The sequence below is a fragment of the Silene latifolia genome, chromosome 2 (assembly GCF_048544455.1).
Source record: "Silene latifolia isolate original U9 population chromosome 2, ASM4854445v1, whole genome shotgun sequence".
NCBI lineage: Eukaryota > Viridiplantae > Streptophyta > Magnoliopsida > Caryophyllales > Caryophyllaceae > Silene > Silene latifolia.
In genome coordinates, this window is record NC_133527.1 from 34,646,649 (window position 1) to 34,663,395 (window position 16,747).

Consider the following 16,747-nt stretch of genomic DNA (forward strand, 5'->3'; position numbering starts at 1 on the left):
ATGCTTGCCACCTAGCTTCGTCACATCACTTACAAGTTACAATCATCTCTCGGCACAAATGGCTACCCACATGAACACAAGTTAATTAACATGGAGAAACAACTTCATAATGAAAAAGCACGTTAGAGGCTAAAACCAAAGCACACTTTGTCCATCCAAACAAAAAACCACAGCCTCACATACCATGAGCCTTGGCAACATTGTTGATCAGCTCCATAACCTCATCCTTTCCAACACCATAACTCCAAAGAAGCCCATCTTTTCTCCTTTTTCATATGCAGCCAAAAGATCGAAAACCTACACATGCAACAATCAAGTTATGAGCTTGGACATCCAAAACAGCCATTTTTCAACATTAGTCATATCAATTCCTACATTTAATGATTTAAACAATCAAGCCTCGGGTAGGTAAATTATAGCCAATACATATCTTAACCCATTGTTTGGATAGGGGGGTAAGGAGGCAGGAGGAGAGAATTGATTTGGAGGGATACAATGTCCCTTGTTTGGCTGGCAAAATGAGAATCAATTCCTACATGAGAATTGATTTTGCTTTATTACTTCATTTTCAGGCCCCAGTAACACTAAATCAGCACTGATAGTTAATGTTTAGCACTTTAGCTAGAGATGAACACTAAAAAATGACACTCACTTATACTCCACTTAGGCTTCCTTTGAAAAAAGTTAAGATTATAATGCAACTGAGAACACTAAACTACTAAAGCAAGGAAAAAAGCAACCTGAACAATTAACATTGTCTCCGTTCTTCGAAATATTAACTTCATGATCCTGGACCTTGGCATCCTGTGGGTTACGCCATTCCCGAACCTATTGAGAAGGACATTTATAGTACCAATTCCCACAAATAAGTTAACAGCATTCAAATATTCCTTCGAATCAACATCGAAGGAACATCCAACAATAGCAAAATCACCAGATCTCAACAAAGTAAACTACTGAGTTGACGCCAGAAGCCAGTATTATTGAACCTATTCCATACTGGTAAAGCTGAATCCTGAAAAAATCATTGGAAGAGTAAGGCATGACTGCATGCAATTCTAGAAATATTGGGCAACTGGTAGGCTCGTCGGCAGCTGTCACACCCTCCCTGCAGAAATAGAAAACATGAATATCTGTCTTATAATCAGAGTCCACCAAAACGAACAGAGAACAAGAAGACTTGTCTTATAATTAGAGAAGTGGAGGAAACTTTTCCTCTGAACTACAGTTTTCCAAGGAGTACATTTGATTGTATAGTGTATAGACCATAGTCTGTTAGTTTTGGTGTACTCCTTTTCCTTGGAAAACACACACATTTTTATAATTGCTTCGCTGATCTGAAAGGAAAAATATCTCATTGTATTTCAGCATATATTATATTAAGCGCACTTGATCGTCAATGTTGGCGTCAGTTGACCAATAAGGTTAAATGGGCACAATTTTGGGATGGAGGTTGTATATGGCTGCCTTTCTTACGTATGTCCCTGGATTCCCTGTAAGTTTTCTGCAAGAAATAACTTCAGAGGTGACACGGGCTAAAATCTATCAGTAAGACCAGATTCGGTGGCAAAATAAATCGCTTCAACTTGCTTCCCATTTTTCACCAATTCTTCAAACAAATCTCCAAAACAAAATTCCTTAAAAATAACAACCCTGATGATAAGGACAACCTAATAATAAGGAAAAATACATCAAAACAGGAAATATTCGAAATGCTATTATCATCAAGAAATAATGCACCTGTTGATCTTGCCATTGAGAAAATGCAAACACGAAACTTACATTAGTTAATGGAATATCAGTGAAGTAGTTGTAGCTGGTTTATTCAACTAATAATCAGATTTAATTAGTGTAATTAGCATGTTGTTCAACCTATTATGCAATTATGCAATATCACAGCTATAAGAATCAATATAAGAAGTCCACCAAAGGAACAATGGAGTATATAAGAGGAAATGTAAGAGTTAATTAACAAACATCGGGTCACTAATCAAGTAAACATCAAATCAAAACTTGATTGTGCAACATTATTTATACCCGTGGCGGAACTAAGAAGGGCTAAAGGGGAAAGATTACTTTCTGATTAATCGAAAATAACCAGTTTCACAATTTACCAATGAACATAAACATGATACATGATGCATGATGAACCATCCAATCCAAAATAAATTATCCAAAAACTCATGTTCACATTTATAAGACAATGTTAAATAATAACCATCTAATAATAACACTACTAACAGCAAGATCAGGAATACTCCTGTAATAAGCAAATACCTGTAGCTAGGGACGACGACACATCGCGAAAATCGGCAGGGTTCTCTTCCATGGGAGACCATATCCAAAGAAGAGTAGTAGATAGCATGATAAAGCAACAACAAATTAAAACCCATTAAATAATAAAATAGCTAAAACCCACATCTCGACCAACATATATGAGGAATTGATGATTGAATCGACCAATCAATAAACTGAATTGACCAACATAAGAATCGACAGGGCACCCGACAAAAAATAGAGTAAAGATGAGAAAGCGGAAGAGAACCTACCATATTATGAGAGAAAAGCAGAAAATGAATGTCTCACGAGGAGTAGTGAACTAGTGAACGTCAACAATTTAGCGAACTAAGCAAAATTAGAAGAAAAATTGCTAATTACTCCATAGTAATGTCTGAACTCTGAAGTACCACAAAATGCTAATGAAAAATCGTTTGTGGTTACAAGTCTTACAACTTAGAAGAAAAAAGTAAAGAAAATTCCCCCTAGAGGTATTAACATCATACAACTTGGTTTCAATAACAGCCAAAGGCAACTAATGCAGCACTCACATTATACTAAATCTCTGCAGCAAAAACTTGTGCTAGTCTTGATGCAATTACTTGCCAGTGATAAACCTGAAATTCCATTTGAGGAGAGCTGAACAGTATAGCCTAGTGTTACTGCAGTCCTATATGTATCTAAGCCCGGATAAATACTGTTGTCTTGATATTAAATATTGAGCCAAGGAATAAATAATTCCCAACAGCCCTAAAATTTTGACCTGGACCACATCTGTAATTATGATGGCTGGCAGATTAAGAGGTAAAGTCAATAGCGGAGCCATATTTTTCTGCTTCGAGTAGCTCCACACAAACTGATTGAAAAGAATGTGACTTGGGAATGTCAAAATCAGAAGAGCCACATTTTTCACAGCAAAAAATCCATCTGGCCCACCGATTTCCAAGCCCCAACCAGCATTTCCATGCCATAACTCTTCCCAAATGCTATGCAGTGCAGTCAAGACCAAATAAGACGAAATAACAACAGTCACAGGAAAATACCGTTGTTTGTCACCAAACCCGCCAACAAAATCAGTATCTTGATTTAGTAGCAACAAGATTGGTGCCAGCAAGAATATCGCACGGTTTGACCCACCTGTGAGAGTGAAATTCAAGATAAGGCATATCGCAAAGCACATAATAGTAGCGACATTGCCGACCGCAGGCATCCAAACTCCATCAGCGGCCATCCTCTTAACTGTAAATGGTGGCACCATTGAAGCTCTACGTTGCTGCAAAAATCTCATCTTTGCAGGGAAATTTGCTGAATTACTTTGACCCGAGTGACTTAACTTGATACCACCTCTTTCAGAAGCTTTTTCCCGCATTAAGGAAGACAACTTGTACTTTATTTCTAACGCAATTAGCATAAAAATAGCAGCATACAAACCCAGAAGCGATGTCCTAGCACCCTCAACAGCTAATAATGTAGTCAGCTTCCTTTCTTGTTCTGTGATACCTTCACCATCTATGAGGTTTTTAACTCTAACCTGGCCCTCAAACAAATACGTAACAGGAAAAAGTGCAACAAGGAGAGCAAAAACCCAGGGCAAAGCCTTTGTGCTAAATGCAGATGGGAGGTGAGTGAAGACAACAAATACCGAGCTGCAGATCATTGTTGAAATAATTAGGACTTGCAAGATCACAGCCTGGGGAAAGTACTCAAAAGATATGTAGACACCCAATGCAACACCAACAGCAATGGAATAGAACATTCTCAACTCAACAATATACTTGATAGGGATTAATGACGTCACCGCTGCAAGTGTGAGCAAGATAGCCAAGATAAGGAGCCAAGAAGGCCATGTAGGCTTTAACGCCATGAAGCCATAAATAGAAATATCGTCTCCAGTTTGATGAGCCGATTTAATTAGGTCAGAGCGATAAGTCCACGATAGCAGAATAGGTGGCTGAAGAAATACGAACAGCAATCCCGTTACCATCACCAGAACTAAACATCTTTTGGCGACCTGCATAGAGTAAAACAAGACTCAAGCTATTACAAAAAGTCAACTGAACTCTTTGCTCACCGTTCATTGAAGAATAGCCTTAAGAAAATAGATTAACAGCAACTTTGTACAAAACTGAACACTCTAACAACTAAGCAGTCGTATGGACACGCGGGGGGTGGATGGAAGAGAAAAGGAAAGGAAGGGGACAGGGGTGGAGCAATGTCATTTACCTTTTAAATCCTTCCAATGTGGTAAGGATTTAAAATAGTCATAGGAGGGGAAATGGATCCCTCCATTTCACTCCAACCGAACTTGTTACAATATATGTAAACTTTCAAAAATTGTTTCCCTTTTGAATTTCAAATAACTGCGTTCTTAAGAAGTTAACATGACCTACAGCAATTGGAGGTGAGGTACACGTCATTTCCCTCCAATTCAATTTTTCAAACCAAACAAAGGAAATTGTGTCCATCCCTTTCTCTTCCTTCTTTTCCCTCCAAATCCCTCCATCCAAACAAAGGGTTACACAGAAGCGAAAAGATCAACAGCACATTGCTTTTGAATAGATAAAAGATAGCTGATCGCATATATAAGGTAAATAACTGTATAAGCCACCAGAAGTTCAATATTAAGAGCACCACACCACAAAATACACAGATGAAATGTTCCATACCAGCACATGGGAGAAGTGGAAAGCGACAATAGGAATGCAAGCCAATCCTATCAGAATGATGCAGAAGCCCAAAAGCAAGCCATCTGATGGAGCTCTACCATACCACCATTGAAGAGATTCAAAAATAGCTTCGCGGCAAAACCAGACAGCCAAAGCCACCACGGAAGCATGCATATATCCTTGCCACGGTTTCATCTTTGATGCTGTTTTTGACTTATCCCTGAGGTTCAAAAGAGAGGCGGTTAATTCACTCTTCCACCAGCAAAGTTCAAATACAATATCTAACGGTAAGGGTTGGAATCCACATAATACCTGTACAGAAGCAGAGGTGGAGAAATAGCCAATAATAGAACAGCTGAAACCCAAACTATAGATTTAGACGTTACAAAAAGCATAGCTAGCTTCGAGGTATAAAGACAAGTCAAAATCCATACTGCTCTGGATCCGATTCTGCTGTTGGCAAAAAGCTTTCTCACCAGGGCTAATCCCAGACATGTCGTGACTACAACCATGTAGCTGGGATACATCACATCATCTTCGAGTCCATAGTAATATATACTGCTATAATTGAAAAAGCGGTTCTCAATATGGCAGAGAATCAAAGCATGACTGACTAAAGCAATCTCCGTCAAGAATTTAAGCTTTGGTGGGAACAGGGCCAATCCAGGAGTAGCCATGGCAAGGACGACACTTGCGACAATGAGCTTGCAAAAGGCTTTGAGAGACATGCCTGCCAACCAGATGTTGAGATCCCAAAAATTATGCATGACAAACCACATAACCATCAGGCTCCCAAGCACGACAAATGCAAAATATGAAGGCAAAGACTTCTTTACAAAGAAACGAGCGAAATAAAAGCCTGAGACTGATGGCAACGGAAGCAGCTGCAAATAACAGGCAGAAAAGTCTTCAGATAAATGTACATGCTGACAGTGAATCCACAAATAACAAACATAGCAAGTCTTATTATGTATGAGAATAAGTGCAGCACATTATAACACAAATGTACCAAACAAAAGATTTACTACTAAGGCTGAATCTTACTCACCATGGTGATGCTTTTAGGAAGTGATAGGAAAAGAAGAAATACAAGAAGAAAAAAACCTGCTAGCAGTTTACAAGAAACAAAAACTTGCATAGGCAGACTACAGATACCTAAAAGGCTTGGAGTTAGAAAGAAGTAAATCTGGCCCTTAAATACATCAACACGAAGCTTGTTCTGGGAAGGATAATCAAGTAATTAATTAACAATTCACCTAGAGTGTATGGTGCTTGATATAGCTTGAGCAAAAAGAAAGAATAATCCACCGATTGCTTTTCACTTACTACACTTCAAAAACTAAATACATCCAGCAAGGTACTCGTAGATTGGATAAAAACCAACAACCTAAGCATCTTAGCAAGATTAACCAGATAGTAGGGAACAGGTAGTGTTTGTAGATGTCCGTGGAATGAAAGAATAATTGGAAAAATGTATTGGCTGCATCAACTAAGAGTTACAGAAGATATTTCAGCTGACAACGTTTTTATAATGTCAACAGTCTAGTGAGCCTCAGGGACTTGGTTTTTTTTTTGCAACACTCCATTAAATCATAGTTTTCAAAGGCACGAGGCTCACTGAGATGAGAAGGCCTATGATGACAAAGCAAACGGCACAAAGTGAAGGTGCACACCTTTATAGCCACGAGGTGTACTGTTTTCGCAAACAACTTTATATTTTTAAATAAAAACTTCTGCATTATTCCCATTTTTTATTTTATAGAGGGCTAGAAGGGAACAAAATTATTAAAATTGCATATTAGTGCACCTCGCTAGCAGCTCCTAATCTACAAGGTGTGACAAGGCATTTGGCTACAGTCAGCCAATTGAGACAAAACAGAGTTTTGTGGAGACAGTATTTGTGAAATAGGGTTAATGTCCGAAAACATTATTTCACTAACTGGCTAGCCATGGTTGGTAAGCGGCAATCAAGAGTCAGACTTAAGCAAATGGGTAAATATGTCAAAATGAATATCTGTAGCAGATCCTTTGACATCGTCAACGGGTTGGATGCGACTATAGCTAGCTTTATGGATTAAGTTACCACCACCACCACCGTCCACCAGTTCCTATGATGTTGATAAGGCCAGAAGTAATATTTAATCAGCTCGAGTAGGATGCCAAAATAGCTATAGACTCAAAGTTGACATATGTGTATACACTTACTCCACCAAAAAAGAGATTCACCAGCAAAAAAGTGATAAGGTTTCAAAAAAAAAAAAAAAAAGAGATTCACCAGCAAAAAAGTGCCAGGTAATATAAAAATGATAAGACCAAAGAGTGAACTTAGCTAAAAATCGATCATAACTTTTTCTCATAAAAAAGAATAGCATTAATAAAAGGCAAAGTGATGGAAAATGATTTATTGTTACGAACATCCAATTCTCCTGAGAATAAACTTAACCTGACTTCAAAAATAGTAAAATAAATAAGTCAAACAATGCCACAATTACCCTGGGTTACCGGATTTGCTCACCCCAAACGAATTGTGAACTGATTCTCACGTATTTTATGCTTGTATTATGATACACCCTAAGTGGAGCCTTGGCGCACCGGTTAAGGTGTTGCTTTGTGACCGTGAGGTCACGGGTTCAAGTCCTTGGAGCGGCTTCTTGCCAAAATGGCAAGGGAAGGCTTGCCCCAATTACACCCTTGTGGTGGGACCCTTCCCTGGACCCTCGCCTAGCGGGGACGCCATCGTGCACCCGGCTGCCCTTTTTATTATGATACACCCTAAGTCTCAATCATTTGCTTACCTTTTTCCATTCAACGTGAGCAGTATTTTAATCAAAGATAAACAAATGAATGGGATGGAGGGAGTATTTGGTGAAGATCTAGTATATTACAGCAAAATAAGTGTTTAACGTGCGTATTCTGTATGCATATGGCATATTCAAATCGGGCATACAAAGAATTAGGCAACCTTGTTGTTATCCAAGGCAGGAAGAAAAGGGAGGCCACGACAATAATCTCCCATTATAATAAACTGCATTGTATTTAGCTTATTTCTTCTTTGTCAATGTCCAACCCATAATTAGTTACACCCATGAGTACACAAAATAACTTCTCCATAACTTGGGAAGTGGCTTTATTAGAATGAAAGGAAGGATTCTAATCATCCAACCCCCCTTATTTATGATCTCAAAAAAGTTGAGATTATCTTGCAAAATCATGTATTCACTAATTGATGAGGAACTTAGACCTCCATATTACCCAATATCATATCTAAGCTCTCTGAGACACGCAAAAGTTAGTCGTATCTTGGACAGCATCCCAAAAGCGACTTTAGCTCTATTCCTCTATAAATAGTTCCTTTCAGGAAGTTAAAGGCACTACCAATTTCGGAAAATCTGCTGTTCTACTGACATACCAAACGGCAGCATGTGAAAGTCTGATTATGTGAACGTCCTATAGACCTAACTACAAAGTGGAATGTGAAGCACCAGTGTATAAATGAATTAAACTTACCAAGCATGCAAGAAGCTAAAGAGTAAGTGAGAAAACATCAAATTTGCAAGCATTGTAAAACAATATGGCTCATTAAACGCAAGTGTCGAGAGATATCCATAAATCACGAGTAGGTAAGTTAAAATGGATGATAGCCAACATAACCATAGGAAAGGAAGAAATAAGAAACATACCCAAATTGGGAATCCGACAACAATAGCGCCAGCAGCACTGGCCAGACATGCCAAAGTCACAAAAGCGAAAGAGGTTGCTGCATCGGCAATCATACCCAAGGCAGCGGCAGCAACAGCAGCAGCTCCTCCAAGCATTGTAACAGTAACTAGAAGATAACTGAAAGGAGGAGGGATCTGGATGTAACGGGAAAAGGAATGGAAAACCACTCGGACTTGCAAACAGATGACAAGAACAAGTAGAGAGACGGCCCCATTGACAAGGCGAATTTGATGGAGCTGAGTAGGATTTTTAGTGATCCACCAGAGTGAGTTACGGGTGGAAGCATAAAGTAGGAAAAGGAAGGGAACGAAAAAAAGGAGGAAGAGATCAGAAATGGAGGACGCGGAGGAAAAAAGGATGGAGTAGTGAGACGAAATGTGGAAGAGCAAAGGGGCGAAAAGGAGGAATAGAGAATGAAAACAGGACTCAAGCGGGCCAAGGATTAACATATCATCAGGGAGTTGACCGCCATGGTAGACGGCCCCAGCAGCGTCACGCTTAAAGGATGAGGGGCGGGGGAGAGAGTAAAGCCAGTAAAAGACGCAATTAAAAGCGAGGAAATAGTAGGAAGCATTGAGCATACCAACGGCAGAAACAACTGCCCAAGTGAAAATGCAGGATGCGGCAATGGGAACAGACGCAAACAGAAGCCGTTCGAGAGCAACGACAATCGAAGGGTTCTCTAACTGAATCCACTTAAACTGAAGTGACGACCAGACGCCGATAAGGAAATTGACTTGAGCACATAGCAAAGCGGCGAGGAAAGACAGCGGTGTGGAATTGAAGGCGGAGGAGAGCGAGGATGTGAAGAAGAAGGCGATCTGAGCAGCGATGAGAGAAAACCATACGCCGAAGAATGCGCCGGGTTTGAAATTAAGCGAGTCGAGGATGTATGAGCACATGAGACCGAGTGTGAGGGTGGCGATTACGGGAGTACCGCCGAGGTCCATCAGGAACGCGGCGCACGGAACGAGAGCGATAGCGATACGAGTATTGTGGGAGAACGATGACGGAGACAGCCGCCTGCTACTGTTAATACTGCTGTTACTGCTGCTGCTGCTACGCCTGGTAAGATTGGGGTTAGGGTTTCGATCAGGTGAGGGTGAGTAACCGGCACCACTGTGTTCCGACGATGGAGATGATATGTAGGGACGATACGACATTGGCGAAAGATCCGGTGGAAACATCTCCGATAACGGATTCAGATACACAGAAATAATTACAAACCAAAATCAATTGATTGTAATTGATTGACTTCCCTTGACTTCTTTCTCCACTTCGTTCGTCTTATTCACTCTCCTATTTACCTATTTTTTTGTTTTCTCTTTTTAATGTGTAAAAATGTAATCTAATTTTCTGGTTTGTGTTTGTTTTCAGCCCAAATCATCCGGTCATTTTGCATTTGTGTATGTTTAGGGTGTTTATTATCTCGTCACTTGTGTAGGCGTCCTTGTAAAATTTACTCTGTAGGCGTCCTTGTAAAATTTACTCGATCCAAATAACATGATCTGATAAGATTAACATGAGATTCAAAAAATGTGATATGGACTTGACTTGACAAAACCAAAATGAACCGACTTAAAAGTGACCCGACTTAAAGTGATCCGAAATGACTTAATTAACACGAAATAACCTAAATGACATGTTTTAAGCAAACTCTTGACATGAAGTGATGACCGATCCGATAAACGACATGTTAATTATTGACTCAAAAATGACTCGACCCGATATAAACCGACCAAATCCAACCCGAATAACCCATTTACCACCAGGTTTATGTTTTCACAAGGACAAATATTATAGACTACGCCTTTGTTTAATGATAGTCTTGTGTCAAGTCAAGGAAATTCGTTTAGTTTTTTTAGTGGTGGGCAACTGTGGAAAAATTTACTTTTAATTGCGCGAAAGTGGTAAACGATCCCCTTAACTTTGCTATAACGGGAGATTAAACCGAGAAAAAGAAACATACATTGGATGTATTACCTCATATTGTAATTGTTTTTGAGCATATGTGTATTTTTCTGAGTTTATTACCTTAAACTTTATTTATTTTTGAGCATATGTATATTTTTTCTGAGCTTATTAAAGTTTATAAGTTAGATTTTTTTTTTCCGTCAAAACTCAAATTTAACTAATTTTGTATGTATTGTTTTTGAGTTTATTTTGATTTTTTGAGCTTAATATTTTAGTGAATAAACTCAGAAACTTTATAATAACACTCATAATTTTTAAAACAAAACTCAAAAACTTTATTATAATGCTCAAAAACTATAAAACTGGTGGTCTTACATCAGATGTATAATCCACTTACTGGATTAAACCCCTTAAGTTTACTTTGTAGCAAACAACCCCCTTAACTTTGCTCATAGGTGAAATTAAGCCCTTTTTATTTTTCCGGTCAAAATCTCACCGGATTTTGTCAAATTCTCACAAATATCTCACGTTGTTTATATATTACTAATCAAATGTCACCCTTTGTAGTTTCGCAGTTAGCATCGAATAAAGATTACCATTGACTTTGAACTAGCTATTTGCAAGCAGTGAATCACAAAGACACTTATTATTAGCACACTTTCAAACAATTCTCAAGTCATCGTACGTTCAACAGGTAGGAATCCCCTTGACAGGATTTTCCCGTAATCGGTAAGACGGTAAGTTGCTTGCTTCAAAAGAGTGCCGCTTGTGCTCTTGATCTGCTTTTCTATCTCCCTGGCATCCACCCAGCACCAACATTTGCGTTTCTAATCTTATTTTCTTATATCAACGTAGGTTTTAGCTGCGTATTGCTAATATTTAGTACGAGTAATTTTTTTTGCGCTCTGAAACGTATCAAAATTGAAGTACAAAGGGTGGAATTTTATTAGTAATATATACGCAACATGAGATATTGGTGAGAAATTGACAATCCGAAGATATTTTGACCGGAAAAATAAAAGGGGCTTGATTTCACTTTGGGGCAAAATTAAGGGGTTGTTTGTTACAAAGTAAACTTAAGGGGGTTAATCTCACATCATAACAAAATTAAGGGGTCGTTTACTACGTTGGCGCTTTTAATCGTGTCTTAAATAACTTAGAGATATTGACACAAATATTAGATAGTTGATCAATGTTACCTAATGTTTGATGAATTGGATACTTGACCAACAAAAGACTAGTACACCTTATATTAAAATAATATGTATGGTTTAATGTGTCGGAAGAAATCGCTTTTATAAATTTGGCTTAATTGAGATTTTGGTGATCTTAATTGCATATAATTGATCTAATTGCAGGTTGGTGAGAGTAATTCCGGTTTTCTCTTCACACCAAACTTAGTTTGAAACATTTCTTGATCACTCTAAGCCGTAATTTGAATTTCCCTAAACTGCTGAAGTAAGTTTGATTGATTGTCATAAATCCGATCTCTCTTTTTCGTTGATGCTCAAATTTCCATTACAAGAAGTGTCAGCTGCCTTACACCAGAATGAGAAAAATTCATCAATTGAGTTATGTGTAATCTTATTATTTGAATTAGGAGGCTGGATTTCAACATTTCTTCGCTACTTGCATATTATTCGCGAGAGTATACATCGGTGATTTTTTCCGGCCCAGTATACCTATACATAGCTGCATATTTATTTGAGATATCCTGACTGTCATCATGAACCGCGCAACCAAAAAAATTAGGCGGCTTTGGTGCTGGGAGACTAACAGATTGACCGTTAAGCGAAGCAACAATAGATGTCATTCTTGGCCTGTCAATGGCATTCTCTTGGATGCATAATAATCCTATCTGGATGCATTTTAGTACTTCTTCCTTTACAAAGGTGTCTCCTAGCTCTGTATCTATCAAGTTCAAGGCTTCGCCCTCGTTCCATAGCCTCCATGCCTGTCAAACAATTGATAATAAGTATTGACTTTTCTTTCAAGTTTTCTCGCAAATCAATTTTAGTAGTTCTGATGATCAGGGGAACTTACTCGATGTAATAGTGCCTCGTCCATATGCAATTTTCCAAAGAACCGATTTCTTTGGCCACTTAGTACTTCAAGCACTATGACTCCGAAACTGTACACATCTGATTTTGCCGAATAGTGGCCTGTTATTGCATACTCCGGGGCCATATAGCCACTGCATTGCACATTCAGAATGACAATAATAAACGGAGTAATTAGAAACATTGCATATATTTGCACATATATTCAGAAATACGTTTGTTAAATCAAATAGTTGTCAAATACATCAATAATAACGACTTAACGAGAGTTGTTTAAGTAAAAAATAGAAGCCAAATAGGTCATTTCATCATTCATAGGATAATAGAAGATTGAGACACCTACCGAAAAAGGAATAGTTGAATAAATACTCCAAATCCAATTAGCTCGAAAATGAACTGATATAACATATATTTCAATTGTACATGACAGAAATAGTGTGAGAGATCTTACTAGGTGCCAACGATTCTCCTGGTGTCGCCTTGAGTTTGATCAACTCCGAAAAGCCTTGCCAGCCCAAAATCAGCAATCTTTGGGTTCATAGCTTCATCAAGTAAAATGTTGCTTGATTTGAGATCTCTATGTACGACCTTAATTCGAGAATCCTCGTGGAGATATAGAAGTCCTCTTGCAATTCCATTAATGATTTTGTACCTAGTTTGCCAATTTAGATATGATTTCCGCACAGGATCTGCAATTATACTGTAGTCCATTAAGGTCCGCATTAAACGAATCCACATATTTTGTACTCTCTTAAACTGAACTTACTCTGAGCCGAATTTTGAAAAATCATAAAAAGAAAATAAGATTAATTAGAGAGAGTACATGTACATCTGTACATGTGAGTACTTATTAGGATTTAGGAGTACATAACAAAGTAGTTTTACCACAAAAGAATTTATCTAAACTTGAATTGGGAAGAAACTCATAGATAAGTAGATTTTCTTTTGGCGCTGCGCAGTATCCTAATAACTTGACCAAGTTTTTGTGTTGTAATCTAGCAACAAGGACGATTTCAGTTTCAAATTCCGCAATTCCTTGTACTGAGTTTTTCGAAAGCCTTTTCACAGCTATTTCTTGTCCACCCTCAAGTTTGCCCTGTTTAGAAAAAAGTGAGAACTCAACCAGTAACCAAAATAAAACCAAGTATTATTACTTCGTGCATTCGTTAATGAGTTAGGAGCATGGATTTTAGAGGTCACACTACTAACTTTGTAGACTTCACCAAATCCACCTTCTCCAAGTTTATTGCAAGCAACGAAATTATTTGTTGCTAATCGGATTATGTCGAGGTCATACTGCAAGGAATCTTCAAACCTTCGTGTCTCATCTGTTTGTACTGTGAAGATAATGATAGAAAAACCGTAAAATTCACTGATAGTTCCGCTTTCTGATATCAGGTCTCTCCATTTTCATTGGAGTTGATTTGTGACAAACTCACTGTTCTTTTCCATATGAATGAAGTAAAATAATTAAAAATAGTATATATTTTGGCCATTGGACAGACATACCATTATTATTTCTTTGCATCGCCTTCTTTGTACAAATGAAGATACAAACACCAAGCACCATTGCTGCTGGAAAGGCAGCGATAAGAGACGTACGCAACTTCCTTTTACTATTTTTGCCTATAAGTTTAATTAACGAAAAAAAACATTAGTAAAAAGCAAGTGTAAATCTAATGGAAACTAGACATAATAGCAACTTACTATGTGATGACAGTATTGTCGTCGGTGATGTTCCTTGTTCTGGTAATGTTAGTGAAGCAGCAGGGGTCGAGACAAGTCTGACCGGGTTATTTCAGAGTGAAAAATAGAATCGAATTAGCTAAATTGAAGTGGCATGATACTAATTTAACTACGGAGTAATTAAATAAATTGTTTTGTGCAAAACAAAATTATATTGATAATACTAGATGCTAATGAAATTGACTTCAATAAATCCTCTATTTACTAAATGAATAGGAATTCTCACATTTTCTCCTCCAAAAAAGCATCTTTTTAAATAAGGAAAGTAACTACATTTATGTGCGTTTACTAAAAAAAGTAAATTAATAATTACATTTTTATATCATTAAATTATTATCTTTTAATTTAAATTAATCTTTTCATCAAATTATAGTATTATTTTCACCTAACTCCAAACTATAAAACAAAATTGATTTCATTAACTTTGTGGGTAAAAAAATATTTTGTTTTAAAATACATTTCAGCAAAAAAAAATCTCTTAATTAATTGTCAACAAAGCAAAATACAATAATGAGAAATATGGACAATTATCCATAAATATTACGGAGTATATATACTGTGCCTTTATTGCACGGTCTAAACTAGTTTCAATAAAAAGAAAAGGAAATTATTAAGAAATGATGACTAGAAAAGGTTAATAAGAAAACGTAAACATAGACGAATCGAACAAGTACCTAGCCATGTCGGGTGAAGGGCAGAAAGTGATGTTATACGAGGAAGCTTTGGAGGCATTACACATGAAGACGGAAGTAGCATCATCGAGAGTATAACTATACGCTCTGGGACAAGCTCTCTTGAAGATCAACGACGACATTGAAAAATCAGACCGGTGACAATCAGTTATACTGTTACAACAATACTTACGGGTGTTGAACACCTTACACGGATTTCGACACCCTATAATGCTAGTAGTATTAGCATTAGAAGTAGTCTTGCTGAGCACTGTGAGTCCAGCAGGGCACAACCTTTTAAGGTCGTACACGCACCCAGTGACGGAGCAATCAATCCCAGTTTCGACATGTGGAGCAACCATCAAAGGGAGATTATACCCGAATGTTACGCTAACATCGTAAAAGTCTATATCATAAACCTGACCCAAACCAAACTCCACAAATGTAGCTGGATAAACAAATGGTCGGTTGCATAGGATTTTTTCAGTGAAGCAGTCACCTGTCTGGCACGAGAAATTGCCCGTAGATTCATCAGTTGAGCATAGGGTTCGACCCCAAATTCGGCCTCTCCAGTCAGTCGGAACGTCCACATTTCTTGATTCGCCCTCCTGTAGGGCGAATCCAGAGTTGTTATTCAAAGACAGTTCAGAAAAACTTAAGATAGCCGGCCATACTGCATAATTACAGTTATTCACAATCGTTAATGTTTTTGTTTTTCCCGTCACATATAACAATTGAATCCGCGTGATAAGGATGATCAATGATAAACATAGACGAAATGTAGCCATTGAGAAAGTGGTTTAATGAAAAATAAATCAAAAAGCGAAATTTTTGGTGATTCATTCATTAGTCTTTATTTAATTAGCCGGTATATATAGTTCAATTCTTGTCATATTTCCCAACTGTATGTTATGCTGAAAATTTTGGTTGAATTAATTCTTTTGGTGCTAATTAGTAAGTCAAATAATAATGAAGGTTTGAATTGATTGGCCGTAAATCTGATGTACCGAATAAACATTTTACATGTGAAAAAAAGTTAGGCTTTGGAGTCAAATGACGCGTAAAGTCTTTTATAAAACTCATTTCCCCACGTAATCAATTGTATATTTGTATTCGCAAATTCTTGTTTTAAATCGCCACTTTTCGTTTGAGCCTTCGGACGGACATCGGGACATATGTGACTATTTTGTGGTTAAATGTAACCACAATGTTACAACGCAAATGTTATTATAGCTTATGATAACTTGTTTCTCAATAATTGTCACGTTTAGCGGTAAAATAGTTAAAAAAATCCCGTCTTATTATTTTAAACCAAAATGATCAACTTGTTAATATTTGGATTAGTCTCTCAGTCCTATTTATATTAATTGTTTCTTCACTAAAACTTAGGAGAGACGTCTCTCACTAAGTTATTGAGAGACCAATCTTTTGTACCCTTTTATTTGTATTTCGTGATAGATGAACCAACTCAACCAAAACCTTACGGTGATGGTTGAGTTGGTTCATCTATCATGGTATCAGAGCCAGTGTGACCGTATGTTACGGGTTCGAATCCTGGCAACCTCAAAACTCCTCAAAAACTCAAAGTGGAAATCCAGCACACGGTACGGGGGAGCCGGTGCACAATTAACCACTCTTCAAGCCCAACGGGCATTTGAGTGAAGGAGCGTAATAGGAATAATTATAACAGTTG

The 16,747-nt window shown here is 37.7% G+C and overlaps 2 protein-coding genes across 2 annotated transcripts; both read right to left on the bottom strand.

Moving 5' to 3' along the window:
* Nucleotides 1-2,635: 2,635 nt before the first annotated feature.
* On the bottom strand, nucleotides 2,636-10,056 carry LOC141642589 (uncharacterized). Its single transcript, XM_074451421.1, has 4 exons — nucleotides 8,624-10,056; nucleotides 5,256-5,827; nucleotides 4,944-5,163; nucleotides 2,636-4,288 (listed from the first exon to the last, which is right to left on the bottom strand). The coding sequence occupies exons 1-4, from the start codon at nucleotides 9,848-9,850 to the stop codon at nucleotides 2,948-2,950; spliced, it is 3,360 nt and encodes a 1,119-aa protein (XP_074307522.1). The 5' UTR covers nucleotides 9,851-10,056; the 3' UTR covers nucleotides 2,636-2,947.
* Nucleotides 10,057-12,045: 1,989 nt separating this feature from the next.
* On the bottom strand, nucleotides 12,046-15,853 carry LOC141642590 (cysteine-rich receptor-like protein kinase 15). The gene is made up of 8 exons (XM_074451422.1): nucleotides 15,058-15,853; nucleotides 14,345-14,421; nucleotides 14,147-14,263; nucleotides 13,847-13,974; nucleotides 13,523-13,733; nucleotides 13,089-13,326; nucleotides 12,621-12,771; nucleotides 12,046-12,531 (listed from the first exon to the last, which is right to left on the bottom strand). Exons 1-8 carry the CDS (start codon nucleotides 15,840-15,842, stop codon nucleotides 12,214-12,216), a joined length of 2,025 nt encoding a protein of 674 aa, XP_074307523.1. The 5' UTR covers nucleotides 15,843-15,853; the 3' UTR covers nucleotides 12,046-12,213.
* Between the last annotated feature and the right edge of the window lie 894 nt (nucleotides 15,854-16,747).